Here is a 19419-nt window from a genome sequence, read left to right as displayed (position 1 = left end):
TATAATTATTTGGTATATTAATAGGCCAATATTTGGTGTCAGCAACCCTGATAAATTAAATCTATTGAATAAAATGTAATACATTTAATGAAATGTAAATCCTGACAATAATATAACAATCTCAATACAAGTATAAATCTTAAATATGCAACTATAAACAAAGATAAATAATTATAAAATATAAATATTTATAAATCTGATTTATAACTATATACACTCAGATATAGGATATTTTATATAATCATTTAGTATAATATACTAATAAGAATATATTTAGTGTCAGGAACTCTGCTGAATTAAATAAATAAATGTAATACATTTAATGCAATTCAAAAAAATGTGATTAAAATTTAATTTAATTACATCTCCCCGTGCCAAATATTGGCCTATTAATTGGCCCGGCTGATATATCGGTACAAACACCCACAAACGCAGCATACTGACCCTGCAGACAAAACACTCAGGATGCCAAAGAGCATTAAGGGCCGAAATATAGTTCTCCAAGATGGCACGAGCACAGCCGCCACATTTGGGGGCAAACATGTCAAAGTAGTCCTTCCTACAGTACGCCTTTCCCTCCTTCTCATGAAACCCTGCAGGAAATTGACAAGAGAGAGAAAAAAAGGTTGCCAAAGGCTTAAAACCATTTTAAAGAAAAAAAGCTGGTAGAAAAAGAAAAGAGAAGAAAAGAGGTTGAGAGGAGTGGAAGCTGCTTACCCTCAGGCCCAAAGAATGACCCGCACTGGGCACAAAAGAAATGCTCCGGATGCCAAGTCCTGTCTAACGCAGTCACCACTCTCTGCAGGAGGAAGTAAAAGCAATGCATTGCAATGAAATTGTGGTGAAACAAGAACAGAAACAGAAAGCACAATTTGATTTGAAAGAATTTATGCAAAATTAAGACAAGAAAAACTAAGAATAAGACAATTATAAATAATTACTGGCAATGTGTAATAATTGGCAAAGTGCTCATTACCCATTCCAGAGGTCATGCACCAACCTATATAAACACAAATGTGAATCACTTGTGTTTTAGTAATATAAACGGCTCCAATCCTAACTACATGCTAATCAAAATGCTATTTTTCAACAATGTTATTTAGTTAGCTTTTTGTGTGTATTATTTTGTTTTAATGTGTATCTTTATCTGTTATCATATAACCATCCAGTCATTAAGTGTTAATTCAGTAATTCATGACTGATTCAAACCAATAACTTCTGTGATTATCAATCTTTATAACTGACTCATTAAAATAATCTTCTCATAAGAATAATTTGTTATTGAATAGACTACACTGGTTGCACTGTATGTTTTTGCATGCAGCCAGCGAATACAAAACCTTATGACTTGTTTATTTATTGCCTTTTTAATTTGATTAATTTTGTTTTCTGTTTATATGTGTACTTTATGTAAAATGTTGTGATAAAGGGATAGTTCATCCAAAAATGAAAATGTGATGTTTATCTGCTTACCCCCAGGGCATCCAAGATGTAGGTGACTTTGTTTCCTCAGTAGAACACAAACGGAGATTTTTAACACAAACCGTTGCAGTCTGTCAGTCTTATAATGCATGGCAATGGTAACTAAATCTATGAGAGTTAAAAAAACATGCACAGACAAATCCAAATTAAACCCTGCAGCTCGTGACGACACATTGATGTCCTAAGACACGAAACGATCGGTTTGTGCAAGAAACCGAACAGTATTTATAGCATTTTTTACCTCTAATACACCACTATGTCCAACTTCCTTGAGCGCGTGCACGGCATCCGGTGTGTGAGGTGTGTACGCGCTCTGGCGTAGTTTACGCAAGCGCCAGAAGTGATCTCTCGCACGTATACGTCACTCATTGTCACTGAAGTTATGGTTGATTGCTCTTCGGCTGGATATCAACACACCCATTAATGTAAACTACGCCAGAGCGTTTCGTGTCTTAGGACACCAATGTGTCATCAGGAGCCGCAGGGTTTAATTTGGATGTGTCTGTGCATGTTTTTTTTACTCTCATAGATTTAGTTACCATTGCCATGCATTATACGACTGATAGACTGCAACGGTTAAAGTTAAAAAATCATCATGTGTGTTCTACTGAAGAAACAAAGTCACCTACATCTTGGATGCCCTGGGGGTAAGCAGATAAACATCACATTTTCATTTTTGGGTGAACTATCCCTTTAATGTGTATCTTTATCGCTATGTTATCATATAAACATCCAGTCAGATTCAGATGTTAAATCGGTGACTCGTGACTGATTCAATCACGTAACTCATATGTTCACGAATCTTTTCAACCGACTCCTTAAAAGGACCTTCTCGTAAGAACCATGTTAGTCAATCAGACTACACTGATTGCTCCGTTTTTGCATGCAGCCATGTATTGTATTGCTTTTGCGGTAGACAATTTTTGTAGATGTATCTTGTTTTAAGGATGTTTAGTAATTTTTTCTAAAAGAGCCTTAGAGTCTTAATCATTTCTTTTATGCATTTACATTTATGTTGTCAACAGACTCTCTATCTACACGCATGTGTTGAGTTCTACTGCAAACCATACTGGACCTATTTAGACTGTCTTTAAGTGACTGTTTATGTTTACAGAAATCTGAAACCAAAGGTAAAGTGTGGCCGGCTATAGTAAGCACCTTCACGACTGGGTGGCGACACATGAGACACTAACACACATGTCCGTGAATGCCCCGTCTGTGACTGCTTAAGGTGGTTATATGAAGCAGAACCCTTACGTCCAGAATGGGTCCGTTGCAGTAGTAACAGCGTGGAGAGAAGAGGCTGTGGTAGTCCTTTTCACAGTATGGCTGGCCGTCTCGCTCAAAGAAGTTTTTGGAGCCAATTTCCTCCTGACAGTGAGTACACACGAAATGCTCCGGATGCCACGTCCGACCCATTGCTGTCACCACCTGAACGAGTCAAAGAAAACGAGGAGGGAAGTGTACCATTTCACTTTAATAAGTAAACAACAAAAGACATAACTGAATATCAGCAGCTCATAAACTTAATTAAGCCTGGTTTCACAGTCAGGGCTTAGATTAAGCCAGGTTTAGGCCATAGTTCAATTAGGACATTTAAGTATATTTTATACATATAAAAAAAAAACATTACTGGTGTGCATCTTGAGACAAAACAATGGCACTGATATTTTTTAAAATATGTCAGTGCAAGTTTCTTTCAGCTGGAACAGCTCAGACATGCATTTTAGTCTGGGACTAGGTTTAAGCCTTGTCTGTGAAACCGGGGGTAAGATTACAACATCTGGAAAAATGCATATTCACACTCTATCGGTTAAAAGTTTGGAATAATTATGATCTTTTAAAATGTTTTTGAATGAAGTCTCTTATTCATGAAGGCTGCATTTATTTGATAAAAAAATACAGTAAAAACAGTAATATTATGAAATATGATTACAATTTAAAATAGTTAAATGATCTATTTTAATTCATTTTTAAAATGTAATTTATTCCTGTGTGAGAACAGGGATACATTTTTTTTCAGGATTCTTTGATGTATAGAAAGAATAGCATTTTTCACAAAAATATAAAGCAGCACAACTGTTTTTAACACTGATCATAAGAAGAAAATGTATTTTAATTTCATTTAATGTTTCTTGAGCAGCAAATCAGCCGATGAGAATGATTTCTGAAGGATCATGTGACACTGAAGAAATGATGCTAAAAATTCAGCTTTGCATCAGGAATAAATTACATTTTAAAACATACTCAAACAGAATACAATTATTGCAATAATATTTCACAATATTACTGTTCTTACAGTGTTTTGATCGAATAATTGCAGCCTTGGTGAACATAGGAGACTTTCAAATACATATTATATTTAAATTAATATAACTTTCAGATTTATGACAATAAAATTAATTTACTTCTTAATATAAAAAAAAACTGTCTATACTAACATGCAAAATATACACACTGGTGGCCTTTTGGTTTGTTTTGGAGCACAGCATCCGCTCTAGAGCACAATATCCTAAAAATCCAAATGCAATATAGACTTGGATAATAATTTGGCCAGTAAATTAGTTCTTCAAGGGATTTCGTACCTGGCCAGCGATAGGTTTCTTGCAGGCTCCACAAACGCCTTTGGCGACAGTCTGGACACCCAGTCGGTTGAGGTCTGACTGCAGGCTGCCCAACATGTTATCCAGTTTATTCCCCTGCTTTGGAACGCTGGTGGGGGAACTCCTTCCCTGAGCCATAATCTTCAGGAAAAAGGAAAGAATGTTCACATTTTAAAAACTGTTTCATTAAGCAAAGAAAAAGTGGACACAATTCCCTCTCTGCACACACAGACACAAAATAAGCACTTTCTCCTTGGTACACATTACTGATTACTACCAATTAGGCATTCAGCAGATGCATTTATCCAAAGCGTCTTTTGGTACATTTTTCCCATCTTGATCAACTTGATCAATGACACAATGTTGATAATTCATGCCTAAACACTTGTAGGATTTGACACCACACCACCCACTGATACTCAACTTGTTTTGGAGAAAAGTGAATATAAATGTCCCCTAATAAGCGGTGCAAGATTGGTCCATACAAGCCCCAAAACTGATGATCAACTTTGCACCATGGGAAATCAACTTTATTATTAAAATTCTCTTTTGGGTGAATATTTTCTCAATATGACCATGAGCATGTGAAAAGATAATTTCCCACATCAATAAGCATACAGCATGTACATTAAAAGCTGATGAATTGCACACCTTTAATTGCATCATTTATTAGTCAATCCATTACAGGATGTTAGTGGTTATTAAACAACTACCACATGCACTTAAAGGGATAGTTCACCCAAAAATGAAAATGTGATGTTTATCTGCTTACCCCCAGAGCATCCAAGATGTAGGTGACTTTGTTTCTTCAGTAGAACACAAACGAAGACTTTTAACTCAAACCGTTGCAGTCTGTCAGTCTTATAATGGAAGTGAATGGGAATCACGGTTTTGAGTCAAAAAAACATACACAAACAAAACCAAATTAAACCCTGCAGCTCGTGATGATGCATTGATGTGTAAAGATACGAAACGATCGGTCTGTGCAAGAAACTGAACAGTATTTATATTGTTTTTTACCTCTGATGCACTGCAATGTCTGAACTGTCCTGAGCGTGTCCTCGACAGCAGGTGCATGCGTCTTTTTCTTCTTGCTTTACGGCGGATCGCAAACTTATAAGTGCATTACCGCCACCTACCTCTCAAATGGACCATTGACACATCTAATTGAGATTGTAGATAGAGTGTCAATGGTCCATTTAGGAGATAGGTGGCGGTAATGCACTTATAAGTCTGAGATACGCCGTAAAGCAAGAAGAAGAAGAAGAAGACGCATCACAAGCCGGATGTCGAGGACGCACTCAGGACAGTTCAGACATTGCAGTGCATCAGAGGTAAAAAACAATATAAATACTGTTCAGTTTCTTGCACAGACCGATCGTTTCGTATCTTTACACGTCAATGTATCGTCACGAGCAGCAGGGTTTAATTTGGTTTTGTTTGTGTATGTTTTTTTTTTACTCTCAAAGCCGTGATTCCCATTCACTTCCATTATAAGACTGACAGACTGCAACGGTTTGAGTTAAAAGTCTTCGTTTGTGTTCTACTTTAGAAACAAAGTCACCTACATCTTGGATGCCCTGGGGGTAAGCAGATAAACATCACATTTTCATTTTTGGGTGAACTATCCCTTTAAAGAAGCACAAGTAGTTCTCAACTTTGCCAAAACACTGAATCACTTATGTGGAATCAATTGTAATTAGCCATAGCAATGCATGTAATGGAAATGTTTACTGCATTTTTGTCTTATTTCACAGCCTTTAGAGCAAATGGCAATCAACAACCAGAAGAGATGCGTGATCCTGCACAAAGAAGCAATAGTTACTATTCATAAACAGCAAATCAGGTTACATTTTATGCAACAATTGCAATTTTACATATCAGTTCATTTCATATAAATGGTAAGGCTTTTGAATCATGTTTTTTATTAATCAAAGGAAACCAATCTCACACTCTCTGCATAACCTTCCCTAAATACAGCAGGATCAAGTAGGTGTTAAAGACATAATCAGATGACAGACCAAGCAAGGTTATGGGTCAAAAAGGGCTGGTAACCCCATCTCTGTTCTCTCGATTCAAAGAACCGTGACACAGAAGCATTCTTCAGAAAGCAAAAATATCAACCCACACATCCTCTGTTATTTCTGCATATGAACTCGCACTTAAACAAGCTACTCTTGAAGCATTTCCGCGCAGCCTGACTTATTAAGTCTAGTTCATTCTGCAGCATATTCCTAAACTCACACAATTCTGGCAGATTTGAAAACTTTGGTAACTTTGAAAGCTCTCTGCAGTCTCTCTGAATTCAAGCATGGATAGTTACAAACTTAGTCTTAAAAGACCTTAGATCTTAAAAGAAGATTGATAGCCAACAGATCAAGTCTTTTCTGTGGTCACTAGCACTTCATTTGCAACAGAATTTGTTCACGTACCAGGAATCTAGAGGAAAAACAAGGGAAAACACAAGGACAGACAGTCTTCATGGGACATGTTGGCACCAGCAAACTATTTAATAAATGCTGAGACACTCCTAGTGTGAGCGTTGTTTGGAGGTCAAACACATAAAAGCATGCGCTCCATATGCAACATGCTAGAAACCATGAAAGAATGGATAAAAACAAGGCAGAGGGTTCCCACACAATCTGACCAATGTTTTTTCAAAATGACCATTCCAGCAGTATAAATTCACGAAAGAATCATTCAAATTGAATTGTGAACCAGTTCAAGAGATTCATAGAAAAGAATCCGCTCTCAGAATGATTCACTATGGCTTGTGAGCAAGTTTTACTCTACACAAACCCAACATACAACCGGTTTCCTTTTATTCATTTCCATTTAGACTTTTCCAGGCCTAACAAATTCCCTACTACTTCCAAGTTTTCCATGACTGTGGGAACCCTGAAGACATAGATGCAAGCTCTGATCAGATGCAGATAGACAGAGAGAGCAAGTTCAAGCCTGTACCGGTGGAAAAAGAGGTTCATATTCCGTTTGGCAGCCCACAGATGCTAAAACCTTCGGTGGAGGGGGCGGGGTCACAGGTTTAGGAGGAGGGGACGGAGGAGGGGTGGGGTCTTTAGGTGGAGCTGGAGGAGCGGGAGGAGGAGGTGGAGGAGGAGAGGGCTCCCTAGGGGGTGGAGGTGGTGGGGGGAGAGGAGCGGGCATCTGTATCCCAGGATCTGGCTTTTTTGGGACAGGATGGGTTAGGACTTTTTTTGGTGGACTGGGCAAGTCTGGAGGAATGATGATCTGATGGACAAAGAAACATGAAACACGTAGCAAGAAGTGAAAGGAGCACAAAATGCATAATAAAGTGCAACAATCAGGTCCTGGAAGTAAAAATCCCATTCATTTTCTAAACAGGGAAATTTGTTTGAAATTCAAATTTTTTTATTTTTATATACGATAACTTTATAAGCCTTTAAACAGACCTGGTGTGAGGTCTGAGGTTGTAAAATCAAAGGTATAGGCTTTTGCTGAAGCCATCAGTTTGCATTATTTCAACTTATTTTTTAAAGAATTGTGTTAAACAGCAGAATTCCTGAAAAACGGCACTGTAAAAAAATGTGTAATTTTAACTAAAATGTTGTAAAAAAACCTGTTAATGGGTTAACCGTAAGTTCCCATACTATATACACGGAAAAACTGTCAAAGATCTAACCAGACATTTCATGTAATTTTACAGTAAAATGCTGTTAATTGTACAGTTTTTAGAAGTAAAAAATAAATCAATGTATAATTTACAGTCAACAACTGTAAACTGATATTCCCAGAATTTCCTACGTGACATTTGAAAGTATTTTGTTTAAATAATCATGTTTTTCAATAGTTTTTGTTGTCAGTTATGTACATTTGGGCTTTATGTTACATATTGCATTATTTAAGTATCATGTGTGTTACCATGATGGTGTTTTGTGTTTGCATGAATGACTCCATGAATGTGCACCTTCTATATATTAGTATATACTTCTGCTTGTGGCGAAGCTACTTGTGATGAGCTTTGATTCTTCATGTGGCTTTCTCTTTTACCACCTGCATTATTATGGTGGTTGTCAGTATGTTAAAGGTACAAAACAGATTCTAATAGCAGTGTGTGTTGTTGAATTTACTGGTTTACATTCAAATTTTCTTGTTTGTAAATTACAGTTTTATATTGTAAAATGTGTTTACAGTTTTTCTGTATTTTTTACAAAATTATTCTGGCAACCACAGCTGCCAAAATTATTTTGTAAAAACTACAGATTTTTTTTTTTACAGTGTACATTACATACTGTTCACATGCTGTGAAGAAAATTCCATCAATCATATTCGTAACAAGCAATTGCGCCAAAAGTGCTTGCATTAAGCACTGCATATCACATAATCAAGCCCGACTTGATAAGCTCTTAAAATACTTAAATATTTGTCTATATATGCATATTTTGCTATAAACTTAAAATATAAATGTTTACATATTTTTTTCCATTGATAAATCCGTTGAGAACACATCCTTTTTACCCAATTTTCAAATGTTTTTTTGCTTCAAATAAAAGTCGTAAAATTGAGATTCTCCTCGTCGCTGGTTGGTTTGGTTCATGGTTTATAACACTTAAAAGAAAGAAAGAAAAAATCCCTAAGGGAAAAATTTATGGAAAAAATACTTCAGGAACCACTAGTGGGCGTTGTTTCACTCTATTTGAACATGTTTTAAACACGCTAAAAAGCCAGTTTTATGAAACAACGCAATATAAGAAATGTTGTTAGCGTTTTTAGTTGCTTGCATTTTCTGCGTTCCACTAGTAATCTTACGCTACCTTATCAACCGTTGGCGATACACCACCTTCCTCTCTTAAGCGCTGTGGGTTGGAACAGACAATGACTCCTTCCGTAAGCCAATCAGCTGGCTGCTTTCGTGGCCGCTCAGTGCGACCGATTCCCAGTTTCCCTTGCAGCTCTTCAATGAGTAGATCCTGCGAGTTACTCTTGTTGACAATTAGCGGGCCCATTTTTCGTCGCATGTGGCCGTCACGAAACATCGGATGGACGTTGGACGTTTCCTTTGTGCGTCTGATGACCGATTTAAGCTGCGGAAAGGCAGCATTAATGAAGTGACCACTTTAAACGTTTAGATCATGCAATGCTTTCTATGTGAATGCCATTCAAAAACATCCAGTCCAAGCGCCTTGAGAAAGCAACCTCACACTGCTCCGGTTTGTGCTAATGCAATGCGTAGCTTCAAGTACCCTCTTCCTGACTCACAGTAGAAACATCTCTAACCTTCTACAAACAATCTGAAATGATGCAGGAGCATGTATAAAGACCATGAAGCAAACACAACGTGCCAAAAGCAATGCCAAGCAAAACTGACAAAGAAAACTGTCAATTTTAACCTTAGAGTTGACATCGCAACCAAAGTCATTCAATTCAATGCATTTAAACTTCAAATTGGATTCAAAACCCTTTCTTTATTCAAATTTAGTGAATAAATTCCATTCAATACAAATTTTGATTTGATTAATAACCATTACATGCAATATATATTTTATATGCACTTCTAATATTTAAATAAATGTTCAGATGGAACAGACATTGCCCAGATATTGTACATTACTTAAACAAATCGCAATTTATTTGATTTTTAGCTTTTTAAATATGTTACTGGCAAACAATAGCAATACATGATTTAAAAGTTATATTTCAAGATCAATGCATATGAATCTGCATGAACAGTTATATCATTCATTAGATTTCACACATCAACTTTAGCAACTGCAAATAATTTGCATCATGCAAAACCATTGGACTATGGAATCAGTAAATAACCACTTTGCAGAACATCTCCTGCATCAAGTGCCCTGTAGAAATGCAGAAGTAGTAAAGATGGAATGCAATTGCACAATGAAACCCCACTACAGAACTGCAAAGAAACAAGCAAGCCTAGCCTTGTTGTCTATTTAGCGCTATACACCTCGATGAGGAAGCGCATCAGGGCATGCATTTGAACATCGCAAAGAATCCTTCCACAGAATCTTATCCATTGCATGCACCACACATACTTTGGATTCCTAAATTCTCCACCTTTCCAAAAACACATGATGCAAAGCAATGCAACAGAAACCAAATTAAATGACTGTCCCTCCAATTTTAGGAGCACCAAGTAGGCATGGGCCGATTACGGTTTCAAGGTATACCGTGGTTTGAAAATGTCACAGTTTCAAAACCGCTAATATTTTCCGTTATACCGTTCCTGCGGTATGCGCTGTTTTTCATGTCTCCTCAAAGACTGAAAGTGTAGGAATCCCTCAGGTTGAGTGCAGTGTAGAGAGTAACACGACTCTTCTCCTTCTGTTGGTGCGAGCGAGTGGTCAGTCACGTGTGTAGGATGGCCGAACATAAGGAGCTTCCCCTGGAACTTACGCGATCAGCAACCGGACGTTTTTTGTCTTATTGCAAGCAACTCGTCTCTGTTCTGGACTTGCACAAACTGCATTGCAATGCAATCATTTTCCAAAATGTAATTTATGTGAAAATATGAAGTCTGTAAACGCCCGTTAACACAGGCCAGAGACGCTGAAGACGGACGCACAGAGAAAAATACTGTAGCAGGCAGATCACTCACTGTTCATGATGCACAAACTATTGGAAGAAAATCCTAAATATTGATTTTGATATTGGATATTGAAACGCTGTATCTGGTGTTCCAGAAGCGCCTCCTGCTGTCAGAGAGTGAATCTGCGTCTCATTCAGAGCTTCTGCTGTTTGCTTCATTCAGGCATGTAGTATAATTTCACAAAGCTAGTCAGAACATTCTGTTTTTGCTTCAAATTGGGTTATTATTAAATCAAATTATGTATATGAAATTATATAACTAAATGATATGTATATGAATTATATAACTAAAATTAAATAACTATAATTACAGATTTAGGTTATAATAGAGATGTCTTTATTTTTCTTCTTTTTAGGAAACAAATCAAAGAAAAAATAAACAAATTCTACTGTTCCTAATATTCTGTATGTTGCTCAAAAACAAAATATATTGTTTTCAGCGGAAAAAAAAAAATACATTTTTACCCAGTCATTTAAAAATAACACATTTTAGAGCTGTAACGACAATACCGTGATACCGTGAAACCGTGATATTTTTGCTTAAGGTTATCATACAGTCAAAATCTCATACCGGCCCATGCCTAGCACCAAGTGACGTTTGCACATGTGTGAGACATTTTTGAGAGGCATATTTAACTTGCTAATGGTGGGTGCTTCTATCCAAGCAGGATGGAAAGGTTCAGATTGAGTATCAACTGGCCCCTTGGCCCAAGGATCAGGCTCATGTATTTGAGAAAGCATAAACAGCCGTATGTGGTTCAGCATGCTTCTCGCTCATGCTCGCTAAATTTAGGGGTGCAAATTGGAGACAGTCTGACAGAGTTGGTGCGCCTCATACTTGTCCAGAAGTGGAGAGCCTTTCAACCGCTGATGGCTGGAGAAGTGGAAGGTCCAGCGAAACATCTGACGCCCCAGGGAACGATGTGGGGTTTAGGTAATCGTCCATCCAAGTGATATCTTTAAAGCCACCCTGTGGAGTCAATTGATGAAGAAGTGCCAGAACATCATCGTTGACCTCTGATGAGGCAGGATCTCCTTCACCTAATTTCCCCGGCTCTGGTTGGGAAAGACTGGACGTCAACAGCTTGTCCAGAGCCTCTTCCAGAAGAGGCTTGGGGCAAGGAAGACTTATTCCCAATATGCCCGGTTCAAAGCTCTCAGGTTTCTCTTTGGAAAGCTTCGGAGTTAATGTTAGGGTTGAAACTGGAGGAGCGTGCAGTGTAATGGTAGTTGGCACTGGACTCTTGCTAGTAATCCCTGGCTGGGGACTTGGGCTCTTGGCAAGGACTCCAGGGACTGGACTTTTGGTTGCTCTAACAGCTGTAACTGGGCATGGGCTCTTTCTTACCACGACTGGACTAGAGGTTTTAGCAACTGTTACAGGACTATAAATTTTCACATCAACAATTCGATTTGAGCTCTTGCTAACCTGTGGTGGACTGGGGCTTTTAGCCACTGGGCTAGATATCCTTGGAGTCATAGCTGGTGAGGAGGCCTTTGGTACCACAGGTGGACTATTTTTGGTGACCGAAACTGGACTTGAGGTTTTCGGATCGACAGCCTTGGGTGAACTGACTTCACGTGTGCGTAAACTTGATGCCAGAAGGCTTGAAGTTTTTGCAGATGGTTCAGGTGATAAAAGAGACTCAGGGGCTGTACTCTTTGTGCTAGAAACTACCAGTCGTTTCTCCAAATGGGTCTTGGAGGAAGTGTAGAGCACCGTGGAGTTGGACTCTGGAGCAACGGTTGTCGATTCTTCATCAATGTGGAGTTCCAGTAAAAGTGGTGCGCAATTAGGGGAAGGAACGCTGCGGTCATCTGATTCTGGGACTGGGACGGAAGGGACTGTGAGGTTCTCAGTCACCACAATATTGGGAAGTTCTGGCCCTTTAGTGGATAAAGAGTCCTCCTTAACTGACAGAGAGCCAGACTAGACAATCAATGGCAAGACAACAACAATAAAAAGAAAAGGAGGAAAGCGTTTGATTAGAAGGAATGACAAGCAAAAAGAGGAGGAAATGTGACAACATTCAATCTGATCCATTATCTTACTCTAAAATACAAAAACTATGCATAAAAACCAGTGGCCTAATGTAATGCGTTATGTAATATCTCAACAAGTTTGGCTTATTTAGTCAATATAACAAAGTATATGTTGGTTTACCAACCTGAAGGCAAATATAAGCACCAGAATTCCCAGATATAACATGACACCACAACCACAGCATTCCAGATTCTCTCTTTTTGACCGCAGTGTGGCTCACGTCCAAGACAGATATGCTAACAAGACCTTCATATTGGACCCATGAGAGCATGCCCTCATAAAGGCATATAAACTCTTATTCATTTTAAAAGCTTGATTGATAATAATCTACTGTTTACTATCTGATTATCATTATCAGCACTTATAGACACGCATATAATAAATCACAACACAGCTGATACCCCTGCAATACATTAAAATGCAAAATCCAATGACAACTCATTAAAACTGCCCTTGTAAAGATTTAAGACAGATTATATGCCAATAAATAAGAATTACATAAGCACTACAAAATAATTTCGCTAATTAAACACTTAGTCGATTTCAAATACATAAACGATTCCATCAGTGCGACTTTATTTATGTATACTAATTTTCTATTGTGTGGCAATGCAATGAATCACAGTTTGTTTGAAGGAAACATTTATAGGAAACATGAACAATAGCAATGTAATTTTTCTCTCTTTCTCCAAGACTTACATTGCTCTGAACTTTGAAGTCAGACAGTGAAGCCATGAGTTCATCAAGTTCTCGTGTCGCTGAGGAGGCAGAGATTCTGGCCTGCTGCTGGGCGGTAGTCTCTTCTTGAACAAACTCAGGAACCACTGGTACTGATGGGGCGGTTCTGTAAATGTTGCAAATTTAAAAACGGGATGTAAGAAAAGGCCTAAACCACAGATAGGAAATCTTCACTTGATCACAACTTTTCTGCTCATTTACACACTAGAGTGGAGTCCAAAAGACAACATTAAACAACATTCTATTTTCTCAAGTTAAGAGAAGAAATAGCAATAAAATATTTTAAATCATTTTTACTAACTAAAAAGTGGTAAAACAAATATAAAATATTTGCATTAAAACAAAAACATTATTATATAATAAAATATACGCTACCAGTCAAAAGTTTGGAATAATTAAGATGTTTAATGTTTTTGAAAGATGTCTCTTCTGCTCACCAAGGCTGCATTTATTTGGTCAATGATGCTGAAAATTCATTTTTGATCACAGGAAAAAAATAGATTTTAGATAGAAAACGGACAACAGTTCCTTTAAATTGTAATAATTTTTCATGAAATTATGTTTTTTATTTTTGATAAATGCAGCCTTGGTGAGCAGAAAAGACTTATTTAAAAAAAAAAAAATTATTATTCGAAACCTTTGACTGGTAATGCACACAAATATATGTTTATATATATATATATATATATATATATATATATATATATATATATATATATATACACACATACATACATAAAAAATATAAAAATGAATGTTTTCAGCAGTGTGCTTACACAGGGGCTGGCACAGAGCTTTCCAACTCATTTAGCAGTCTCTCCACACTGGGTCTGACGTCCTCTATCCCCCGTCCAGGTGCACTGCGTTTGGGTTTCTCTATCTTGGGAAGAGGCGCTTTCACTACTGATAAGACGCCGTTTTCTGGGACATAGCACTGGGTGTTGCTGGCTGGTTTGGGTGGGTAGGCCTCTGTGAAACACAAAATGGAAAAACATCTACTGGATATGTTTGATATAATGTCAAAAATGTTGATGTGATGTTTAACAACCCATTAACGCTGAGGTTTGAAGCACTCACCTTCAGTAGGGAAGGAGGGTGTGCTGTGCTGTACGGCGTTGAGCTCCAGTAGCAGACGGTCCAGCTCTGACAGGTTACTGCCCAGTGATGAGCTCATGATGGCGGTGGGGGAGTCAGTAGTCTTCTGCTTGTTGGGGAAACTATAGACGTGCTCTTCTTCAGACTGTGACACGCGAGGACTGGCGCTTTTCGGAGCCGAGCTGAAAGACTTGAGGAAAGAAAAAATAAAGTTGTTTTACTTTAAGGCACTAAAGCAAAAATGGGGAAATATAAAAAATAAAAAGTGTTGTTGTTAATATGGCCCCATTCAAGAAACCTTGAAATGTTGAACCTGCTTAATGGCACAAGTCTCTGGAGCAACTGAAGATGAAGTGCTTTGCTCGAGGGCACAACAGGCTGAATGTGAAACAGGCCGGCTTCTGGTATTTGTCATAAGGTTAAAGGATAACCAGCAGCCTCATACAAAGACCAGCAGAAAGCTCTAGGGTATAAAGAAACGCTTCAGGAAGTGATGGGGCATTTTACCTGGGTTGATGAGTGCTTTGATTCTGGCTTTTCTACCCAAGATCCATTCAGTGTTTGAGCAGGAGGAGAGGTTAGCCGAGGAGGGGAGGACACGTCCTGATATGAGTCACTTCCTGTGGGGTAGGAATATGGCGTCTCTTCTGGCAGAAAAACAGCTTGTTTGGAAATGTGGGAGGTTGTGGACTCCAAATCCGCAAGAAGAGCATCTAAAAAACAAAAGAATCAACATATATCAAAATACTGGTTTGATTCTCAGGGTTTTTTAATGCCACACTGGCTTCCTTGGCTGTTTTCGTGGCGAGTAACAATTTGAAATGGTGTAAAAACTTCTGTTTGTGGAATAATATAGGCTAGTTTTCATAAGAGAACTTCGACCAGCAACATAAAATTCTGAAGCCTAGAGGTCTGTTCAAATCCATCATTTGGAGTATTCAGATGTTTGCTTCAGATTCAGGTTCGCTGGGGTGGTTTTGTGCAAGAAGAATACCATAAATCTATCAGAAATCAAACAGGCTGCTGCTGAATAACCCCGTTTCAACTCGACTCTGTCAAGTCTGTTCAAAGCACGGCTCTCTCAGCTGGATCAGAGAGATAATTCTGAATCACATGATCGGGATGTGAAATCACTGCAGGCTTCACTCATACGGGGTGGTGAGAGAGACAACCTCTTGTGTAAAGACTGCTCTGAAACAGCATGCCTACAGGGATAGATTCAGCAGGAAGTATGGTGCAAAATGCATGTGCATAAACGGACACACCTCTTAATGCACACGTAAAATCAACATTCAAAAGCCATAAGCTCAGGAACAGAACAGAAAGCACTTACACAATCGGGTAAGCTTGCTCTTAAGTGACTGTCAACACATCTCTGGTTTAAAAGTCCTTCACTTAGCAATTTCTTCAAAGATAAGGCACCAGATCTCAGTTGCATCATCATCTTTGCTACCAAGCGTGTCACGCCGTGTCTACACAGGAAGTGATTGATGTCATATCACAGCGTGAAATCTCGAGGTTCTCCATAGTGGAAGCGAAGCAGCACATCACCTAAATATCAAAGGTCGTGGGTTCAATTCCCAGGGAACACACATACTGGTAAAAAATGTATAGCCTGAATGCACTGTAAGTCGCTTTGGATAAAAGCATCTGCTAAATGCATAAATTTAATTTAATTTAATTTGAAAATTTTAATATGTTTGTTACACTGAACTGAGCTATGATAAATAATAATAAAAAAATTCAAAAATCTATCGGTATTAAAAAAAAGGACTTTGTATGGGTTATTGCAGAATAGTAAAATAATTTTATAGATAATGTGTGCATAGGTTTAGTATAAACAAATATTTAAAGGGGTCCTATTATGCTCTTTTACAAAGTCTTGATTTTGTTTTGGGGGTGTTCTAGAACAGGCTCTCATACTAGGTTGTTCGAAAAACACATTATTTTTCACATATTTTACATTATTACAACACCTCTCTCCTCAGTCTGGCATGAACGGCTCGAATAGTTCCTGTATCAAATGAAAGCCCGCCTTCTGAAATACGAAATGTGTTGTGATTGGTTAGCTGGGCCGGTGTGTGTTGTGATTGGCAGCGCTCGGCGCCTGGTTGGGAAATGTCACGCCCCTTAACATAGCCGCCTGCGAGCTTCAGTGTAAATATTGGGTCAAAATCAAAGTCAACTCTAAGTTCGTCTGCCTTGGGAAAGCTAGCGTGTCTCCGACATCAGCAACATTACAGACTAACTAAAGTTGAAAAAGTGAAAAAGCATAACAGGACCCCTTTAAGTCAGAAACATCATGGTCCTAGGATATTTAGATAGAAAACACAAAGTTTAGAGCATATTAATACATAATTACATAGCACATAAAATTCAGAGCAAATTAATTCATACATTTATCATAAAATCTAGAGTACATTATTCATGAATATATAACATAATATTCAGAGCATACTGATTCAAAAATATATAATGCATAAAATTCTAAATATAAATAACTAAAACATTTCAGATCAAATTAAAAAATGCATAATGCACAAAATTCAGAGTAAATAAATTCATAAATATATAAAAGGCCAATATTCAGAGCATATTGATTAAAAATGCATAACACAAAATGCAGAGAAAATTAATTCATAAACAAATAATTCATCAAATTCAGAGGAAGTGAATTCATGAATAAATAAAATAGCATACTAATTCAAAAATATATGACACAAAATTCTGAACAAAGCAGTGTATAAATATATAACAAATGGGAAAACAAATGGGAAAAATAAAGTAGCTTGAGTTTCTGCGCAGCGCATTAATAATATAAAGAGTGTCTGTCAAATAAGGCATTGGTTGAAAGTGATTGTGTTTTTTGATTTGATTGTAAGTTTTGATGCTTTTCGACATTCTGCTCACACCCAGTGTAGACACATGGTGTTAATTTAGATGTTAGGCGTTAGGTTTATCTAGAATCATACATGTTATACAGTCCAAACTCACACAAGACGAGTAAAAACATCAAACTCAACAACCAACCTCTGTAAGCAGGTAAACTTTGGTCAGTCGGTCCACAAACACACAACACATTGTTAAATCACACAATATCAACCGTCAACAACAGCAGATCCCCAAAATCACCATTACAGCCACAAACACATGAAAGCCACAATCCCAAAGGAACAACCAACTAAATGCAAAGAACAGGAATGGCTTGAAGCTGGTTACTTACAGTGTGAGCGGGACAGACAGATACACCCTGCTGAGCTCTGTGTCTTTACCTTCGCACTTTATCTGAGACAGGAGGAGCTATGACAAGGAGTGGAAAAAACAGATAAGGATGGAATATCAAAGAGAGACAGAAGGATCTAGATAGAAGAGGAGAAGAGAGAAGAAAGGGAAAACAGAGCACTTCATAAACTCTTCTGCGTTCAGTGGCAGTGACTGTGGAGTTGTCCGAGGGGAGGGCGGGCGGCTGTTTTTCGACAGGTGCTAACTTTAACTTCCCCTCCACATACCAGATACTAAAAATGCTGCGGTATATAACCTGCCTGCAACTGTGCACAGGTCACCAATCTGGTCAAGCGAGAGAAAGACACAGCTGCCATTAGACAACCAGAAATGACTCGGTCGGTAAAACTTTAGGATCATGATTGTCATTTGCCAAATAAATGTGAATATTATTTACAACACTAAGGACCGTACGACTTTGAGACTCGAATCTGCCCATATCTTGACTGTTTGTTCAGCACTCGGCCTGATGAGGGAGTGGCAAAGGAAACATTAACCCATATTTCTCTCTCTCTCTCTCGCTCTCCAATTCTCTCTGCTGTTTCTCTGTTTACATCCATTACACTGATATTAGCAATCACTCTCCCTCACATTGAAATTAAAGGGATAGTTCACCCAAAAATGACAATTCTGTCGTCATTTACTCACCCTCAAGTTGTTCTAAACCAGCTTCTTTCTTCTGTTGAACACAAAAGAGGATATTTCGAAGAAAGTGGGTAACCAAACAGTTGACGGTAGCCATTGACTTCCATAGTATGGGAAAAAAAAGTATGGAAGTCAATGGGGACCATCAACTGTTTGGTTACACACTTTCCTCAAAATATCTCTGTTTTTGTGTGTTCAGCAGAAGAAAGAAATCCATAAAGATTTGGAACAACTTAAGGGTGAATAAATTATAGAAATTTCATTTTTGGGTGAACTATCCCTTTAAGCATTAAGCATCATCGTATCAAATCATTTGACAAAAAAAAGGCTGCATCTCAAAAAAAAATAAAAAAATAAAAAATCATGTTTATTGGATAAGGATTTTAAAATACCACTTAAATATATAACAAAAAAATAACAATTTCTAGTCACTGAAACATAACTAGAGTAAATAAACACTTTAGAAATTTCTATCACTTTTCCATGTCTTTAAGATTTGCATGGTTGCAAATGATTCTTTTTTATTTATTTGGACACATTAACTGTCTGCTTCCAAATTAGGCCACAAGTTACTGCAGTATATGATTAATGAAAAATATGAATCAAAAATGGAAGCATAACTGCATTTATTTATCTTTTTTTCCTATCCATTGTATATGATGCACTAATACACTAAACAAAAATTGAAACTGCTGAAATTTGATTGATATGAAATATCTGAAAGCTTAAAAAAAAAACTGCATTTTCGCAATCAATCATCTGTTACTTCTGAGTACTCGGGTAGGCTACTTGAGCCCAAAAGAGGAGCCAAAACTCAAAAATGATACAGTCCAGATGAAACCCCACACATCAGTCAGCCATATCTGCAAACGTACGTGTGCTAACAGAGATTTTGGGAAATAAATGCATTAACTTAACTGCACAGTGACTAGACAATAAGAG

General features: G+C 37.7%; 1 protein-coding gene across 1 annotated transcript in view; it reads right to left on the bottom strand.

The window, feature by feature from the left end:
- The window catches only part of LOC107557596 (calphotin-like), a 43676-nt gene that overhangs the window by 6540 nt on the left and 17717 nt on the right, over positions 1-19419 (bottom strand). The window contains exons 2-12 of the mRNA XM_016241075.1: positions 15058-15263; positions 14533-14740; positions 14232-14424; positions 13417-13561; positions 11512-12603; positions 8879-9148; positions 7050-7334; positions 4068-4226; positions 2740-2913; positions 718-799; positions 445-593 (exon numbers count right to left, since the gene is read on the bottom strand). Of these exons, the coding sequence (XP_016096561.1) occupies positions 445-593; positions 718-799; positions 2740-2913; positions 4068-4226; positions 7050-7334; positions 8879-9148; positions 11512-12603; positions 13417-13561; positions 14232-14424; positions 14533-14740; positions 15058-15263 (2963 nt within the window). The remainder of the gene's footprint in view (positions 1-444; positions 594-717; positions 800-2739; positions 2914-4067; positions 4227-7049; positions 7335-8878; positions 9149-11511; positions 12604-13416; positions 13562-14231; positions 14425-14532; positions 14741-15057; positions 15264-19419) is intronic.

This window comes from Sinocyclocheilus grahami, unplaced genomic scaffold, assembly GCF_001515645.1.
Source record: "Sinocyclocheilus grahami isolate Dianchi unplaced genomic scaffold, SAMN03320097.WGS_v1.1 scaffold609.1, whole genome shotgun sequence".
NCBI classification, from domain to species: domain Eukaryota; kingdom Metazoa; phylum Chordata; class Actinopteri; order Cypriniformes; family Cyprinidae; genus Sinocyclocheilus; species Sinocyclocheilus grahami.
The sequence above is the reverse complement of the archived record's forward strand: the minus strand, read 5'-3'. Positions and strand labels throughout refer to the sequence as shown.